Consider the following 19647-nt stretch of genomic DNA (forward strand, 5'->3'; position numbering starts at 1 on the left):
CTTTTTAATAACAAAAATTTATATTTTCTTACACCTTTTAACATTGGAGCTACCTACTTCACAGGGTTAAAGATAGGAAGAAACTGCTCACACATTTATAGCATTTTCAATTCTACATTTTAGTGCTTTTTCAATCATTATTTTTCAATCCAGTTACTTTACGTAACCTTCTGTATCCTAGTAAAAGTCTTAATACAAAAAAAAACAATTTCACAATAACATAAATTCATAAATTCATTCAACGATCATCAAATCCGTCACAAAAATATAAATCTACATACATTCAACAATTATCAACTCTGTCACAAAAAATATAAATCTACATACTAACTTAATATTAGGTATAGATGTAACTTAAAGATGCTTACGGATATCGTGCACTAAGAGATTCCTGAGATAATTATCGTCTTTAGCAAAACACTCCACGATATTGAAGTGATCAAAGTCATCTTTGATTTCCAAGTACATGTTCTGCATCAGGCAGGTATTGTGCAAAAGTTCGTAAAACTCCCTCGATTGTTTCTTAAATGTTGGACTATCGTATTGCCCCGCTAGAATGTAAATCCGCACTCTTCTCGCTTGGAGATGTGTGAAACAATCGAATTGAGGAGAGAGCGCGACCGACCATTCTTCGGGCAATTGCACTGCTAGATTTACAGAGGTGTGAACTAATTCTCTTAAGTCGAAAATTCCAGAGATCAGGAAAGCTCCTTGCAGTCGGTGAGATCCTGGGGTGCTATCGAGGAAGTCTGAATTTCCGAGCAGCTTTGCAACCAGATGAGCTCCCGCTGAATGGCCAGCGAAGTAAACTCCTCTGTAAATGAAAAAGTAAGCATTCAAATCTTGTTGTAATTAAAAATATTGTTAGAAGTAAATCCAGAGAATTTGGCATACTTAGATGGGAATACTAAAATAGCTCCTCTTTTGGGTTGTAACTTGTAACCAATCCAGCTATGCCTAAGTTATTGATTTTTTGAACTATCAAAAAGTACTTAGGTAGGTATAACCGTTATGGTTACCTATCTAATATTAATATGTTCGAAAATTGAAAATTGCTCTCGGCGTGTGATGTTTTTTTGGCACTTGTATCAACATAATGCAGTATTGTAATATGTTGTTTCTTGTAAAGTGTGGAAAGTCAAACAGTTATGTTTGCTTCAATCCAATGATAAAAATCTTTACTCACTACCTAGGTAAGTATTTAGGTTTTAAGTCGTAAGTATGTAGAACATCTATCATTGTATTGTATATAATTAATTTGTGTTGAAAGTAGCATAACTTATATCATCCGTAAGAAATTGGGTGAACCTTCAGATAACAAAGACGTAACTTAGAATTTAAATTATTGCTTTTCATTAACGTAGCAATTAATTATATTTATAGGCATGATAGGTTTATCAAGGTGTTAACAATGTTGCGGCTACGACAGGCCTTTGTCACAATAACTATTGAAATAACTACTTTAAAACGTTTAAGGCGAGTAGGATAATTGACTCGTGTATTAAATGTCTCTATTCCAAAAACATTACCTACCTACTCGTAAAAAGGTTGTGTTCAGTGACGCCTGACTCTCCTAATCAAATGGTTCTCAAGTTCTAAAAATTAATTTTGATCTTTGTACTGCTATATTATCTACTTAGGTACCTACCTACTTGTGGGTATTTCCCACTAAATACGAAATTGTTATATGGACATCAAAAAATAACCAGACCCGGGGGGTGATTACGTTAAACTTTGCAGTAGCGACAGCAACGCGACAGCAGCAGCAATCCGACAGTTCATTTGCTGTCTCTCTGCTTCTTTTTCTTATTTTGCCTTGTGGCTATTGCTGTCTCTCTCTAGCCGGACGTTTGACAGCAATGATCGCGATATTTACGCCTGTCGTGAGATACGTAATCACCCCGCCGATTAGGAGACACTTTCACTGTTCCAGAGTTATACTTAATGGTTATGACTTATAAGATTATGTTAGTCAAAGAGGATATCGAAGTTAAGGTCAAGTAGTTAGTTACAGTTGATACAGGAAAAGTCAATTGAACCTTTATATTTATTCCAGACTTCATTTATAGAATTTTAATTGTCTTTTATAATATTATTTTAATAATTACTATTAGGCCCGGTTTTAATTGAATTTATAACGGGGCCATATTGTCCCGGCTAATACGAGCTCAAAATGAGAAATAATTTATTGCTAGGCATTAAAATATTGTCGTTCGTCGTAATGCTTATAATTAGCATTTTAACAGTTATAATTATTTCGCTTTTCTATAATTATAAAAGGATTTATTGAACCTCTTTATTGAGAAGTTCACTAACTGACCGACTCACTCATTGACTGACTAACTCACTCTCTGACTGACTGACTGACCGGAAAGTTTGTTTTAAATCAAATGCAAGATTTGTTTTGGACAGACAGTCAAACAAACAACCAAACGAATTTCCTCTCGGATGAAAATCACGCGAACAATCGCGCGCGAAACAGTGATTATTAACAATCCATCCCAATTGGGTATTTTCCTACTTTTGAATTTGATAAATATATTAGGTATTATTTTATTATAAACTAGGATAAAAATAATGACGTACGCTGAAAAAAATATTAAAATCCAACAAAGATTTACAAAGTTACTGGCTTAGGCATTTTAATTTTGGAGTAGGAGGGTCTTCTATCCCTTTCTCGCAAAACGAAAATTTGTATGAAACCGCACGAAGCTACTATGGCATTAGTAAGGTGTGACGTCAAAATGCTATATCGCTATCTCTGTCTAATCAGAAATATTTAAATGCTCATAACTTTTTTGTTATTTGATCGATTTAATTAGTTTTTTTCAGTTTACGTCATTATTTTTATCCTCGTTTATAATAAAGTAATAAAAAAATGGGAATACCCAATTGCGCACACTCTCTCAAACATTCTATCCTGCACACACTCTGATCGCGAGTGAAAGAGAGTGTAGTGTAAAGGGCAAAGGCAGCTATTCGTACGATTCTTAGTATGACAATCTAAATATATAAACGAAAAAGGTGACTGACTGATCGATCAACGCACAGCTCAAACTACTAGATAGATCGGGCGGAAATTAAATATAGCAAGATTTAAACAAATATGATTACCATAAGGGTATTATTGATTAACCATTGTAGGACTTACATTTTAATAAATAATATTTATACATCCATACTAATATTATAAATGCGAAAGTGTGTCTGTCTGTCTGTCGGTCTGTCTGTCTGTCTGTCTGTTAGCCTTTCACGGCCCATCCGTTCAACCGATATTGACGAAATTTGGTACAGCGATAGCTTACATCCCGGGGAAGGACATAGGCTTTTTATACCGAAAAATCAAAGAGTTCCCACGGGATTTTAAAAACCAAATTCCACGCGGACGAAGTCGCGGGCATCAGCTAGTATTATATAAATATGAATCGCTTATGACTTAGAGATTACGACTTACATTATTTTTTGTTCTTTTTTTATATTAGCCAAGTTTATTACGCTGACTAATATAATTTACCTTTTCCCCTCCAACTAAACGTAAAGCTTGTGCTAGGTGTAGGTACGACAATAGTGCAACGGGTGGGGTTTGAACCAGCGGCCTTTCGGATTTCAGTCCGCTCCTTTAACCGTTGAGCTATCGAGGCTCGTCACAATAGTATCATTTGAATAACACCCCGCACAACCGCACGCCACCCGCGCTATCCTACACCAGGTTAGCGCGTGGGCTGTGGGGGTGTGGAGGGCGTTCCGTAGCCGATTGCCATCTTGCCCTGTCGCGTCGAGATGGCATTCAGGGTATGAGGCGGGGGGACGCCCCGCACAGCCGCACGTCACCCGCGCTATTCCACACCGTGTTAGTGCTCGGACTGTGCGGGTATGTGGGGCTTTCCCACCCCCATATCCATGTCGATCTATCGCGAACTATAGATAAAGGTAAAATCTACTATTTTCTTTGTTGGTGGATGTTGAAACTTTGGGGTATTTAAAGAGCAACTCTAAACAAATTATAACTCCTTGTTCCTTGAAGGGGAAGTCTAAAGGCTGAGATCTATAGAGCTAGCTCACTTTGACTTTGCTCGGAGTTAAGTTTCAGTCAAAACGAGACAGATTTATGCCATCCTTTTAACAGTATCTTAAGTTTGAGCAAGGTCAAAGTGCAGTCTATAGATCTCAGCCTAATCGGTCAAGTCTGCGATTTTATTTCCGTAAGTATATTTCAGACGAAGTGTAGGTTCAACCTAACTACAAAATAAAAAATACCTTGAGCCCATCTTCTCTGCGTATTCAAAAACGAATTTGGCAGCATGCTGTATTTGGTTGAGGATTTCCGGCAACGTCGCGACAGGGCATAGGTCGTAGCCCACGACGATCGTCTTGATCCTAAACCGATGGAGAGGCGCGGCGAGGTAGCGGGAGAGCTCGCGCGATAGCATCTGCCAATAACCGCCGTGGACGAAAACTAGGATAGGGGAATCTGAAATACATAGATTAATTTAAGTAACTTAAGGGTAGTTAATAGGGTCTTGGACTGTAGTAGGTAATAAAATGATGTGATTTTTCGTTTAGTGGTTTTACGGGGCTAGAATTCGTACGATAATTCAAAAACTAAGATGCACATAAATAAATAAAAATCTGTTTTAGAATGCACAGGTAAAGCCCTTTCACATGATACCCCACTTGGTATGGTAATCTTACTTTGAAAGTTGAAAATAGCAATATTTGTTCATGAACACATTTTAATTTTTTTCTTGTGATGTAACCACAAATTCACAGTTTTCAGATTTTTACCTCTCATGTCTGCTATAAGACCTACAATCCTGCCAAATTTCATGATTCTAGGTCAACGGGAAGTACCCTATAGGTTTCTTGACACACAGACAGACATACAACAAAGTGATAAGGGTTCCGTTTTCCTTTTGAGGTACGGAACCCTAAAACCGGGCTGATTTGAGAACCACCTAATTTTTGGAAGTCGGTTAATGAGTCGCAAATTGCAATTTTAAGCAGCCGGCACTTTTAGCTGACGTAGCTGTGATATTACTGCTGAATGCACGTTTTCTGAAAATTATGATTCCGATGACCTTCTTTCGTATCACGGCTCACTGCACTTCAAACTTATGTAACTACCTATCTACTAGCTGCAAAGATAATCAACTACTACTTTAGAAAAAAGACTTTTAGTATATGAGACTATTTGATTTATTTAATATGAGCATATAAATATTACATACCTATTCATTTCATTTTTTCATGACGTAACCTCAAATACACGGTTTTCGGTTTTATTTATTTAGGAATTTACGAGACTTATATAACATTTTATTATTATGTTGACATGAAAACATGACATGTACCTACTTGCTTGAATGCCTAGCTATCTCTTTTTTTTATAGTACCTACCTAAATTAATGACATTTTTATTACAAAGCTACGACTAACAAACTAACTAACAAATAACACTATTTAATTTCTAAATGACAAGGTGCTTGGGTAACTTAGTAATTTTTATGCCATTTTTAACTAGTATTATCTAGATACTATGCCACATTTTGTACACTTATTTTATTATTGTACTGTACTATGCCGATCTGACTTTCGTAAGCGCTTGTATAAAGTCTAAATCGAAAATAAATAAATACAAATACAAAAACAAATAAATATTCCTTTACTTGGGCTATAAAACCTACCAACCTGCCAAATTTTATGATTCTAGGTCAACGGGAAGTACCCTACAGGTTTTTTTTGACAGACACGACAGACAGACAACGAAGTGATAAGGGTTCATTTTTTCCTTTTAAGGTAAGGAACCCTAAAAATACCTTACTCTTTCACAATACGCAAGTACTGTTGGCATTCTTCGATACATTTTGTATGAAATCCACACAATGACACACGATACCGGACACGGGTTGAAAAGGCATCGTCCAATCCAAATTGGATCAAATAACGCCAATCGAGAAGTTTCATAACCTTCGGTTTTTCAAACATATTGGTGACGGATGAATGGGATATGGATTATGGACACTGATCTCTATTAATAGTACGCTGGAGCTGCGATTGTCGATCTGTTTTTGAAGTAACTATAATGTGCGTTCATTATTCTTGTGCTACTGCTTTGTGTATAATATATATATAATAATATATATATATAATATATATATATATATATATATATATAAATAGAAATGGTATAGTGCGCGTAAAACAAGTACAGTACGCGGCCGAAAGTAATGTAAATCGACCTTTAGAAGGAGATAGCAGATTTGTAAAGCAATGTCTCTGTCGTTGAGACCGACAAAACGTCATATAAGTAGGTATGAGTGACAGAGACAACGCTCTACAAAACCGAAATGTCATTCTAAAGGCCGTTGTACATTACTTTCGACCGCGTACTGTAGTCTAATCCGAACACGAGGCAGTAAAAAAACCGAACTCAGTCGGACTTGTGTATTTAATTTTTACCTCAAAACGCTACGTTGCAAGTTGCAACTTCCGATTAGACTTGTGTTCTCGATCACTGTATTAACTGTTGTCTTTACTAAAAAATACCATTCGGGGACCATGTTTCGCCAGCTTTGAGCAACTCGTACAACCCATACAAAAACTTAATAATTCAAAAGGATATTAATAAGTAATTATTTCTAGCTGCGGACGCAACGTAAATTAAACTATGCAACTGGGCACTATACAAATGAATCCACTTTTATAATAACGAGCTATGATGAAGCGGTTGTGGCGGCAATCCTAACACTTCATTAACACATTACACTTATTCTGTGGTGGTGTGTGCTTAAGCAGACATCTATAACACTTCTATAAAACATTAAACTTATTCTGTGGTGGTGTGTGCCTTAAGCAGACATCATTATCATGATCGACCCATCGCCGGCTCACTACGAAGCACGAGTCTCCTCTCAGTATGAGAAGGCTTTGGTCATAGTCCACCACGCTGGCCAAGTGCAGATTGGTAGATTTCACACACCTTTGAGAACATTATGGAGAACTCTCAGGCATGCAGCTTTCCTGGATGTTTTCGTTTACCGTTAAAGCGAGTGATATTTAATTTCTTAAAACGCACATAACTGCAGTGGAGGTGCGTGCCCGGGATCGTACCCCCAATCTACCAAATAGGAGGCGGATATCCTAACCACTAGGCTATAGCAGCTCTTACGCCGACATAACCAATCATAGTAATGATTCTTACTATCAGGGAGATCGGTGCCCAAGATGTCCAGCTTCTGTCCCGGAGTACTACCGTACTCGATCTCCAATTTGTGGGGCACGTTGTTGACCGCGGCTTCACTTGCTGTAAACAAATAGAAATAGGTAAGCACACTTGTTTGGCCTAAGCAGGCCTAAGTGGGTAGTTTGGAAGCCATGATATTGAATTCAGAACAGGTTTGGATTCTATCGAGTACTACCCACACTAAACTTTTTAAAGAAAATTTCTAGTCTACATGTACCCTACCTACTGTTGCCAATTATTTAGCTCGCCGAGCTTTATAAAAGTCGCGCGACGACGACGACTTCGTCCGCGTGGATTTGATTTTTTTTCTCCCCATGGACACTCTTTAATTTTCCAGGATAAAAACTATATATCCATCTATAGCCTATATATATAGTGTCCGGGATGCAAGCTAACTCTGTACCAAATTTTGTCCAAATGGGTAAAATTAAGTGGTAGTGAAAAACACATTTTTGACTTATCTACCTGCCAAATTTCATGATTCTATGTCAACGGGCAGTACCCTGTAGGTTTCTTGACAGACAGACAGATAGACAGACAGCCAGACAACAAAGTGATCCTATAAGGGTTCCGTTTTTCTTTTGAGGTACGGAACCCTAAAAATAAAAAATCATAAGATAAATAAATATGAACTCTATTATTAGGTATTTTATATAGAAATTGGCATATGTTATTGTTTTACAGTCTTTTAATACGCAGCTGTGCTTACGTAAAGTGGCACGCCTTTTTATCGCCAACGGCATTATCATAACACGAAACACTATCTAACTACTAGTAAATAGTACATTTCATTTAGTTGACTATGATGCGCAGTAACTTAATTAAGTGACTTGATCTAAGATATTTTGTGATGTGATGAAAAACAACCTACATACGCGGCCGAAAGTGATGAACATCGGCCTTTAGAATGACATTTCAGGTTTGTACAGCGTTGTTTCTGTCACTCATACCCATTAATAACGTTTTGTCGGGCTCAACGACCGAGACACTGCTCTATAAATCTGCTATCTCCTTCTAAAGATCGATGTTCATCACTTTCGGCCGCGTACTGTTTATTTTATTCCAGCATCAGTTTTCCCCTCCAATTATAATATGAGAGTGAATAGGCATCTTCAAGGCAAGCGCGCTCTGTCTTAGGCTATCATCTCTGTACATTCTGGGGCACGCATCCATGCAATTTTTGTCCATCTCCTTTTTGCTTCAACATTGAGGTACAAATACTGGCATACCTATTACTTTTTTATGTGGCCTTTTAACTTAACCATTAACCTTACTTTACTACCAAAACAGGAGGCCCAGTAAGTAACTTTTTATATAACAAGGAAAAAATGCGAACCTGCAGTAATGAAGTTGACATGATGCTCTATGACTTCTTTCGGAGAGGAAAATCTCTGCGACCATTTGCTGGGTGAATACTCTCTCTCTAGATCGAGCCCTTCTGTGATCAACGCCATTTCGCCTTCTGCTACCTGAAATAAGTAAAATAAAAAATCGGTCAAGTACGTCGGACTCGCGCACGAAGGGTTCCGTACCATATCAATAGCATCATCATCATAAGAAATAGCATTTTTTTATGGCGGTAGATATTTTCATTATTATTTGTTGTTATAAAGGCAACAGAAATACCTATTACTGTTCACGAGATGTAGGCCGCTGACAAGCAGACGGACGGACGGACAGCGGAGGCTTGTAGGGTCTCGGTGGCACCCATCGGGTAAGAAATCCTAAAAATATTGCACCTCACTCTTTTAAAGATCATCAGCACCCAAGCAGAGTAAAAGTCAGCCCAAAAACTGTGAATAATCTTTTTCGACAAACGGGCTGAATTGAGAAGTTGGTTAACCACTTTTGCATTCATAATAATATGGGCTAATACTGTATAAGCCTATTATAAAATAATAAACGCTGAGAATTTTTACTGCTACAGTCTACACTGATATTTACACAATAAATATTATTTAGACTGCGGTTGATTTTTGAAAACTCTTTTAAAGTGTAAATGCACATTTACTTAATAATCATAAAAACTAGCTGAAATCCCGAACCTTTTCTGTGTTAATGGCACTATTATTACGCTTTATTTTCACAAACACTTTCATTAATTTCAATAAATTATTAAATAATTTTAAGAAACTGTTTTTCTTAAACATTTACGAATCTTGCAATGGACCGGTTGGCAAAACAGTCGAAATACAAGTATTTGTGTAGCATATATTTATATGATAACTAACACAAGGTCATTAACTTACTTCTAACGTCCTTAAAACGTGATATGCGTTCCAAAAGCGGTGTTGAGACAAATTTCGGATGTTCAAAGAATCAAATTTTGGCCTCAAAAACTACTTTGTTTATTCATTTTTTAATATTATAAAAATTAAGGATATTCTTTAGTGAATTACGAGAGCCAAAACACGTTTGGCACAATTTGGCTCGATATAAAAATAATCGCAAAATTTCCTAAAATACGCATTTTTTACAGGAGGAGGAGAAAAACCAGTTTTATTCGATTGATATAAAAACAATTTCAGTAAAATTTCGTATAACGTTTCATTATCCATATTCGCATTATTTTATAGTAACAGAGCACATATAATTTTAAATATAAATATTTATAAAAAGCGTGCAACAAATTTCCTTTCGGGCGGCCCAGACTTTTCCATACATTCGCCTTTTGCGATCCCATTTTGCCTGAAGTTTCGTCATTATAAACTAATTTGTCTAAGATAAACAATAATTTCTTATTAATCAACAACTAATAGCGTTTAATATTAATTCTATGTTAGCATAACTTTAATTAAAGACATTAGGTTAGTGGTAATTTAACCTAAAATAAATTACAATTAAATTGCATTATAATCTTAAGCCAAAGTAAATGGGATAAGTCATAAGTTATATCCAACTAGACGATGCCCGCGACTACATCCGCGTGGATTTAGGTTTTTCAAAAATCCCGTGGGAACTCTTTGATTTTCCGGGATAAAAAGATGCCTTTGTCAATTTCCGGGATGCAAACTACCTGTAAGCTAACTCTGTTCCCATCAAAATCGATTGAACCGTTGGACCATGAAAAGCTAGCAGATAGACAGACAGACACACTTTCGCATTTATAATATTAGTGAATAGTATGGAAATGTAAATTTAAATCAGTTGATAAAAAATTCTTGAGTATCAATAATAACGCTGAATTTATTAATTGTTCGATAATTTTTAAAACACATCACTGCCTAAATTGTATAATCTATAAATGTTTTAACGTTGCACGAAAGTGTTTTATTTGTTTGTTGTCCTTCAATCACGTCGCAACGAACCAAAGGAAAGTTGATTGCAAAGTTTTCTTTTCTCTATTTCCATGATTCAAATTAATAAATCTTCTGTTTTATTTTTTGTTGAGGAAAAGATTTTAGTAAGTAAGTATTATACCTAACCAAAGGAATTTCATTTGTTATCTAATCGTGTACATACCATGAACATAATCTTTATTATAGGTACTTGCATGATTGTTAAAAGTAACTTTGTAATAAGTAGGTAGGTACCTATTTATTTTGTTTTTAAATATAAATTCATCACTTTTACTACATATTATGAAACATAATCCCTCCGACCAGTTTGTCTGTGTTTATGCGGTAAGCTCAGGGCATAAGTAAGTAGGTACCTGCAGCTGTAGGAGTTTTATTCTGTTTTCACCAAAAATAATGATTTTTTAAACTAGGCAAACTATGATTATAACAGTTATTGTCACAGACAATCCAGCTTTTTAGAATGCTGTGGCGCAGGATTCATTCGATTCGTAGTCTGTGGAATAGTTCTCCTATAAATAGTTTTAAATGGCATGAAAGACGAAGTTTTGGTTTTGGACTAAGCGCTCTTATTTTTGAAAATGGCCTAGACCAATCGTGATCTGCAGGCATTTCGGTTTTCGACACACCGCAACTTCGTCTGCGTGATATAGGTATTATTATTATCCCCTACATCCAATTCTAAACGTACAAACTTTATCTCATTGTAATATGACTGTACTCAAATAATATATCTCGATATGTATTCAGATTTGGCTCACTGCATCGACCTAAAGGGTATCATTATCGCCGTATCATCAAACATATTATTGTGATTAAATATTATTACCTATTTTAGCTTTATATTCCGAGGCTAATGGCCTGCTTTTATTAATATCGCACTGTATGTAGATACCTATATAATTTACTTAAGTTAAACAAGGTAATTTTTTTAATATAGGTATCTACTTAACATACCTACCTGTGTCACAATTTTTTTTAGTGATATCGTACCTGAATAATTTGTAGCACTAAGGAAATGCAGCCTGTATAATTCTTGGCACCACATTGGCATTACATTTGTACGGTAATTAGTACTTACTAGCTTTAAGTTGTATTATAACTTTTCAATAAAAAGTAATGTCATACTTTAGTTACATAACGCAGAAATAGATATAGATATCTAAAATGGACACGCTAAATGGATTTGTGCCAATGAGGAGGACTGAAGGCATCAGTAACGACACAAAAAGATAACAATTAGGTACTTACTTATAATATATATGGCATAATACGTAACAACTATTTATCTACGATTAAAGTTGTAAGGTAAGAAAGTAGGTATATAAGTACATATATTTTTGGATAGTGAATTCCTCGTAACAATACTTAGTTAGTGGACGAAAACTAGGTCGTCATCTGGGTTCAGTGGACGAAAACTGGTGAAATTAGCATTTTCAGCTTTTTATAAAGATTAGAAGAAAACCAGTAAACCTCAAATGTTGATTTAATAATTTAATAATTTAGCGTTTTAAATTACAACTTAGCACATCCATTTTCAGCCTCTCAAACTTGGAACTCCGCTAACTGGGCGGAATCTATCTAGCTCCCCGACCTTACTAATTGTGTAAGTTTTTATTATCAGACTCATAATTGTTACCGGAATGTCTTGACTTGATAAGTGCTAGTACCTAGGCCTAGGTATACAGTTTTAAACCTTAGACTAATATCGTCAGGTGTAAACATTATGTAAATACCTAATCATATACAGTATCTTATCAAAATAACGCATATTAGTACCCAGTTAAGACGGTATAATAAACGACATAACATGTTTATCTGTATTTTAAAGCGGTTACAAAATCTGAGGTGGTTTTCAGATAAATGATAATTATTTTTCGCAGAGAAGATTGTCAAGCTCGTCTAAAGGAAAACAATAATATAATGCATGCAGCGTGCATTCCTTAGATATAAATATATGACCGTAACATTATAATGTCTACAGTCTAGAGCAGACATGTAACTATAAAATTATTCAATAAATAAAAAATATTTCTCACGATTCTTAAACTTAATGTAAGGTGTACTTACATATTTAAAACAAAATAATCTATAGATAGTAGATACTTATAATAAAACGGTAACTGAATGATTTCTGCATTTATAAAGAAGAAATTCCAGCATATGGCGAATGATCCAGGCAATTGGCAATTTGACTACATCAAAAAAAAAAACTCAGTGATTATTGAATAGTACCACCAATAGTACACCAATAGTATCACAAATAGTACTTCCAAAATTCGTAAATCCACGTCCTTCGTTAGTTTCAAGTGTAATAACCATTTTAAATTATCGATAGATGATAGATGATGCCAGCGACTTCGTACGCGTGGATTTAGGTTTTTAAAAATCCCGTGGAAGTTCTTTGATTTTCCGGGACAAAAAGTAGTATGTCCTTCCCCGGAATGCAAGCTATCTCTGTACCAAATTTCATTAAAATCGGTTAAACAGATTAGCCGAGAAAAGCTAGCAGACAGACAGATACACTTTCGCATTTATAATATTATTATGGATATAGAGTACAGAACAATATTTTTTTAACTAGATAACAATATTTTTGTTAAATACAAAACGGCAATAGTAAATACAAACACAACAACAACAACAACCCATCACCGGCTCACAACTGGTCCCCTCTCAGAATGGAGAACGGTTTGCCCGTAGTCCACCACGCTTGCCAAATGCGAATTGGCAGACTTCACACACGTTTGAGATCATTATGGAGAACTCTCGAGCATACAGGTTTCCTCATGCTGCTTTCCTTTACCGTTGAAGCAAGTGTTATTTAATATCTTAAAAATAATAAATCCGAAAAGATAGAACTGCTTGCCGGGAATCGAACACCTGATCTCCCGAATAGGAGGCTGACTGCTTAACCAAACACTAGGCTATATTAAGGCAGATAATAAATGATTATGATGATTGTCTACTGACAAAAATAAATATATATTGTAATATAATAATAAGTCAATAGAGTGATTAGTAACGAGACTTAAATTATCTGTAAATATTTAAGTAAATATATAATATACTTAGTTTAATTAATTATGATAAACATACTTGCCCTTAAGACTAATTAATCGATAAATATCTCATTTTATGTAAACAGACTACAAACCTATTACTTAATTAGATATTATGGGTAACTAGGAATTCTTCAATGAATATTAAAAATAGGCAGTTATTTTAATGAAACTACTTGTACCATACCCCCTTCAGGCTACCCCTACTTCCATTTTAGAGTGCATCATCAGTAACCACGGTGAGATGGTAAGGGTTAATTTGTTAACGAATAAGATAAACAAATCATTGTTGGAAAAGTTCACCTCGCGCCGCGTTTTTATCGCTATTTGTGTATTTTTGACATACTTTAGGACATTAACCTTTTAAAATAGCAAACCTTGGTAGGTATGAATGAGCATGTGTTCAAATATTAAACAATTAATTTATTAGGTAAATACGACATCGCTTGTGTGTAGAAATCCTCCCATAAGTTACAGAAAAGCTTTTCAGTTGAACGCAATAAGACATGTTAAGGTGGAATTAAAGGGGTACCTAAGTAGGTGTGAATTTAGCAGCTGGTGTTCTAACTTCTAAGACATTTCAATTTATTGCACAAACATTTATTGGAAGATTAAATACCTACTGTCTCGTCTTGTGTATGGACATGTTATTTGCAAACATATTTTACAATATCTTTGGTTATTTGGTACTTGGTAGGTACTCTATACATGAGTGTTTTATATGAAACTAGCTTATGCCCACGACTGACGCGTGGACTACACAAATTTTAAACCCCTATTTACGTATGTATGTAAGTATATTCAAAAATCCTTTCTTAACGGATGTCTACGTCATAATAGGTACTGGCAGCTATTTGCATGGCTTTCAGCTCGATCCGTACAGTAGTTTGAGCTGTGCGTTGATAGATCAGTCAGTCAGTCAGTCAGCTTTTCCTTTCATATAAGTATACGTACAGATGTCTGTATTTTGCAATCGAGCTGCGTTATTCATCTTTTCATCTCGGCTGATATTAATAATAATTACCTGTTGAATTTAGAAATGAATAGCAAAGCAGCTGGTTGTCTGTTCGGGTTGGTTGTCTTTTCCTTACGTGTGCTATAAGACCTATCTACCTGCCAAATTTCATGATTCTACGTCAACAGGAAGTACCCATTAGGTTTCTTGACAGACCCGACAGACAGACATACAACGAAGTTTAAGGGTTCCTTTTTTCCTTTTAAGGTACGGAACCCTAAAAAACCACCAGACCTCTATCAATCTCAGAGTCAAAAGACCTCAAATGGGTAGAAAGCTATTTCTGAATTTAAAAAAAAATTACAAAAAAAATAAAAACCGACTTCGATACACAAACACTAAAAGTTGAAAAATAATTTAATTTATTAACGAATATATTATGTATACAAGAGTTAATATAGTTTCATAATAATATTTTTTGGTGCCGGTGACTTCGATACGAAGTCGGTTTTTATTTTTTTTGTAAAAAAAATTTATTTAACAATTTTTAGTGGCCCCATGGTATTAAAATATGCTATGCCTGGTTAAAAATCTACTGTTTACTAAGCTATTACACTGATCGCGAGCAATTTACTTTTATCCGTTGAGGAGTTCCATTATCTATCTTCGAAGATGTTCATCAGATCTTCACCAAATTTAAATGGGACCAACTTTGAAGTATACCCTTTCAAACAAAAAAAGAATTTTCAAAATGGGTCCAGGCGTCTTCGAGTACTCTGGTAATTGAGAACCTCCTCCTTTTTTGAAGTCGGTTAAAAAATTGTGCTGGCGTGCGTAGGGTGCGATGACCGATTCACATTCTGACAGTACCTGATGCTCTTTACGCACTGCATCCGCATGCTCAAAAAGTAGGAAAAATCCTTGATAGAATTAATAGTCGTATCTACTACCTACTTACTATTTTGTACTTATGTTGGGGTGCAGTTCTTTGTGGATGATATAAAATGCTAAGTTGATAGTGTACTACTTAATATTATATTATGAATAATAATTATTGATAGTTTATATTTCCCTTTGATAGTTTTGATAAAATTGGTAACTGGGGCACAGTTGATCTGGCGGGGTTCTTACGATCGATAATTCTCAGATTTGGATTGGATTCTGGTCGGATACAGTGCGTGAAGAGCCTTACACAGGTTTTCAAACGGGCTTAACCTGTTACGTGATTTCCAAATCCAACCAGCATATTTTTGTCAATAACTACCTATTATACATTTAGGTTATTGAAATTTTATTTATTTATATTTATTAATCTTATAGAATTCATTTTAGAATTGGTATATTCCTTTGCCATAACGGTTGTTCATCTAAATGAGATTTTTTATTTTATTACAAGTTAAAGTAAACCTACGTCCCATACCCTTATCGGTTTCTAGTTTCTACCTACGCTACGCTACGTAGCATATTATCGTATCGGACCGCTCAATCTTGTGACTCTCGCTCGCCTTACCTCGTCTTTTCGGTAGTGTGGAAACTAGTTACCTAAAACTGCCGAAGCCTCCCACCGGATCAGGTTAGAGACAATTTAGAAATTATAATTTTCAAATCATCCCTGTTGCGAATTGAACCCAGAACCTCGTCACAATGATCAGCACAGCGCCAGAGACGTCGACAAAGATCTATATTCTATTCCGTCGTTGTAGTTAAGTCGGATCAATTTTGTTTTGCATCCCTAAACGTACGTAACTTGACATGGTTTCGAGACATGTTCGCTAACTCTGAGCTTCATTATTAAGGAAGATCAGTCGGTCAGCGGGCTATGGAGAGAGCTCTGCTTGGGGTTTTTTCTACGTGATCAAATCTGACATGAGGAAATCAGTAGGAGAACCAGAGTAACCGACAGCTCTACGGATTGGGATGGTGAAGTGGCAAGGCAGGGCACAGTACGATAAACCGCTAGGCGGTCCATTCTAGCATCTCGAGACCCCAAGGTTCTGGCGAACTTGCACTGAAAAGCGTTTGCAGAGTCCCCGCATTATAGGTGGACAGACGATATCACACGAGTCCAGGGAGCCGCTGAATTTAGGCGGCGCAAGACCGTGGCGTGTGGAAGTTTCTGCAAGAGACTTGAGTCCAGCAATTGACGACTATCGATTGACGATGATGATGATGATAACGCACCTTTCAAACGAACAAAAGTAACTTTTATACCCACTTAAAAACTCCATTATAGGTTAAAGTCAATTCAATGATTACAAATCCAGTATAGATATTTGATTTGATCCATTAGGTAATGTAGGCAGGCATAGAAGCTGATAAATAGAGGTAAAGGTCTCTATAATTATCCTGTCTACCTCTATAAGATTAATGTGTTACATTGCATCATCGAATGATTAGGTACCTAGATAAAATCTTATCTAAGCAAAAACATAATAGGTACCTATCGATAATACGAAAAAGAGACTAGCAATTACCTAGTAATGCCTTTACCTCATGGCGATCTTTACCAGGGAGTTCAAGGGGTACGGTGCACCCGGGCGCATAGTCCTAGGGAATGCAAGGGAATGCGAGCCGCGGGCACAGCCAGTGACGTAATAATAGGGGGTGACAAGCCGGGCAAAAGGCCACGGACCAAGGCCCCTCCGCCCTCGAGGGTCAGGGGCGAAAGAAACATTCGTGCTCGTTATATACCTAGATTTGATTTGGGGGGTGCCGGAAAGGGGAAAAATTTGCAAGAGAACCGAAAGTAAGTCATCATAACAGTTTTATTAAGTGCCTAGGAGTCTTATCAAGTTATTACTAGTTATTACTTATGTCCGCAAGGACTATTTTAATTTTCAAAAATCCTTTCTCAGTGGATGCTACGTAATAATAGCTATCTGCATTCTGCATGCCAAATTTCAGCCCGATCTGTCCAGTGGTTTGAGCTGTGCCGTCCGTTGATAGATCAGTCAGTCAACTTTTTCTTTTATAAGTATATCAAGTTATTAGCCTTTACATTCATTTATTTGATTCAAGTACAAGTGAGTAAATGCCGGCAATTTTTTTTACTATAATAGCTAGTTCGGAACCTACTTTTGTACAAGCGTACTCTCGTCACTCTTGACTTGAAGGTACTCATATTATAATTGGAGGGGAAAACTGATGCTGGAAGGGTGTTCCAAATCTTAGCGGTTCGGATTTAAAATGAGGAGGCAAGTCGCTTGCCTAGAACAGAATTACTAGTCAGTGTTTACAAAGTCCACTTGACTTGCTGTCTGCTGACTTCAGCAAGTTTTATTAAGGACACTAAAAGCTATACTTAATCGTTACTTAAGTTTAGTTAAAACGAGCCGGAGCTATATCTCATAAATCTGTCTCGTTTTAACTCTAAGTAAAGATTAGCGACTCTGAGTACGGCTTATTGGACGAAATTAGATATGAGTCAAGTAGCCTATTGACAGATTAATATAAGTATAGTAGGTAGGAAGATAACATACCTACTTACCTAAATCTAAGTTTTAAAATATGACTTTTTTGCTCTACTCTGGATTACAATAATATGACTACCTAGGTAGTGGTACCAACAATCGTAATTATTCTCATCGGATAGTGATTAGGTATGTACCTAGTCCAAAAATAGAACACAGTAACTATTTAGATAAAAAACCGGCCCAGTGCAAGTCAGGCTTGCGCAACGAGACTTTAGCTTCGAAAGTAACATAATATCATTAGTAGCTATTGAAATAAGCAGGTGTGACAGACGGACGGACAGACTTTTTTTTACCATTTTGGAACGGAACCCTAAAAGTAAAAATCTGTTTAAAATCTCCCCTACCTACCTATCTATCTATGCGTTATTCGACTAAACAAATTTTGATGCGATGTTCATCATGTTTGAGCTTCATGCATTTTACGATAAAATAACTAGGTAAATAGCGATTAGGTATCTTTTGGGTGTTGCAATCACACAAGACATTTATTTAAACTACCTATTTACCAAATTAATTTTAATAGGTACTAAAACGATTAACACAGTTAAAAAACAACGTAACAAACCGTATTTCACAACAAATCTTTAGTTTAAATAAAATATCTCAACCAATAATTGATATTCATCTTCTAATTTTCCTTATACTTAATTTCCAATCTTTAAGGTTGCCTGGTAGAGATCGCTAATTAGCGATAAGGCCGCCTTTTGTATCTTTCTTCTGTCTGTGCTTTGTATTCTTTAATGTAATCCTTCTTGTGGTTGTGCAAATAAAGTGTATTTATTATTATTATTCATAATAATGATAAAAAAGATCAATGGACTAATGTGACGGACGACTTACCTCTAAAAGTCCGTGTCCAGTGCCAAACTTGGTAAACGGCTGATAAAAACACGAGGGCCAAAGTGATATTGTTTGTAAACAAAGAATGCCCGTTCTGTGGTTAGCGCATGAACGCACGCGCAACCGTTTTGCAGGTCGGAGTAAGACTCGATAGAGCCGATCGAGATCGCCATCGCTATTCGTACGTGCGTTTCACCACGCCTCGTTGCTGCGTATTAAGGGTGGACACAAACTATAGACTATTGTAAAGCATTCTAATTCCACGCTGATGTCAGTCGTGCCGCATGTGTATATATTTATTTAATGTATTAGTTTTGCAGCGTTGTCAGCTTCACAGTATGATAGGTTCTTACTTCTTACTCAATAGCAAACAAAATATTTAAAAAACACAGTAGGTATTAATGACGTTATTAAACATTTAAATACGTTTAGTTATAATACGTCCTATAAAGTGTAGTAGACAAATACGTTTAGTAGACTTTATCAGCGACTTATGGCCGTTAGCTACAAAAGTCCAGATAAGTCGCTTGAGATGAATTGGCCTGCATTAATAAATTGATAACCGCATCATCATCATGATCAACCCACCGCCGGCTCACTGCAGAGCACGGGATCTCGTCCCAGAATGAGAAAGGTTTGGCCATAGTCTACCACGCTGGCCATGTGCGGATTGGCAGACTTTACACACCTTTGAGAACATTATGGAGAACTCTCAGGCATACAGGTTTCCTCGAGATGTTTTCCTTCACCGTTAAAGCAAGAAATATTTAATTAAGAA

At 36.1% G+C, this 19647-nt stretch overlaps 1 protein-coding gene across 2 annotated transcripts; it reads right to left on the minus strand.

Moving 5' to 3' along the window:
• On the minus strand, positions 1–19033 carry KFase (kynurenine formamidase). 2 transcript variants are annotated; one of them, XM_069498046.1, is made up of 5 exons: positions 18866–19033; positions 8580–8702; positions 7202–7303; positions 4258–4471; positions 1–814 (listed from the first exon to the last, which is right to left on the minus strand). In XM_069498046.1, the coding sequence occupies exons 2-5, from the start codon at positions 8695–8697 to the stop codon at positions 355–357; spliced, it is 894 nt and encodes a 297-aa protein (XP_069354147.1). In that variant the 5' UTR covers positions 8698–8702; positions 18866–19033; the 3' UTR covers positions 1–354. The 2 variants fall into 2 exon arrangements, with proteins under 2 accessions (XP_069354147.1, XP_034840944.1); XM_034985053.2 differs by having other exon boundaries at positions 8580–8712; positions 18870–19030.
• Between the last annotated feature and the right edge of the window lie 614 nt (positions 19034–19647).

The sequence above is a fragment of the Maniola hyperantus genome, chromosome 4, assembly GCF_902806685.2.
Source record: "Maniola hyperantus chromosome 4, iAphHyp1.2, whole genome shotgun sequence".
Classification (NCBI taxonomy): domain Eukaryota; kingdom Metazoa; phylum Arthropoda; class Insecta; order Lepidoptera; family Nymphalidae; genus Maniola; species Maniola hyperantus.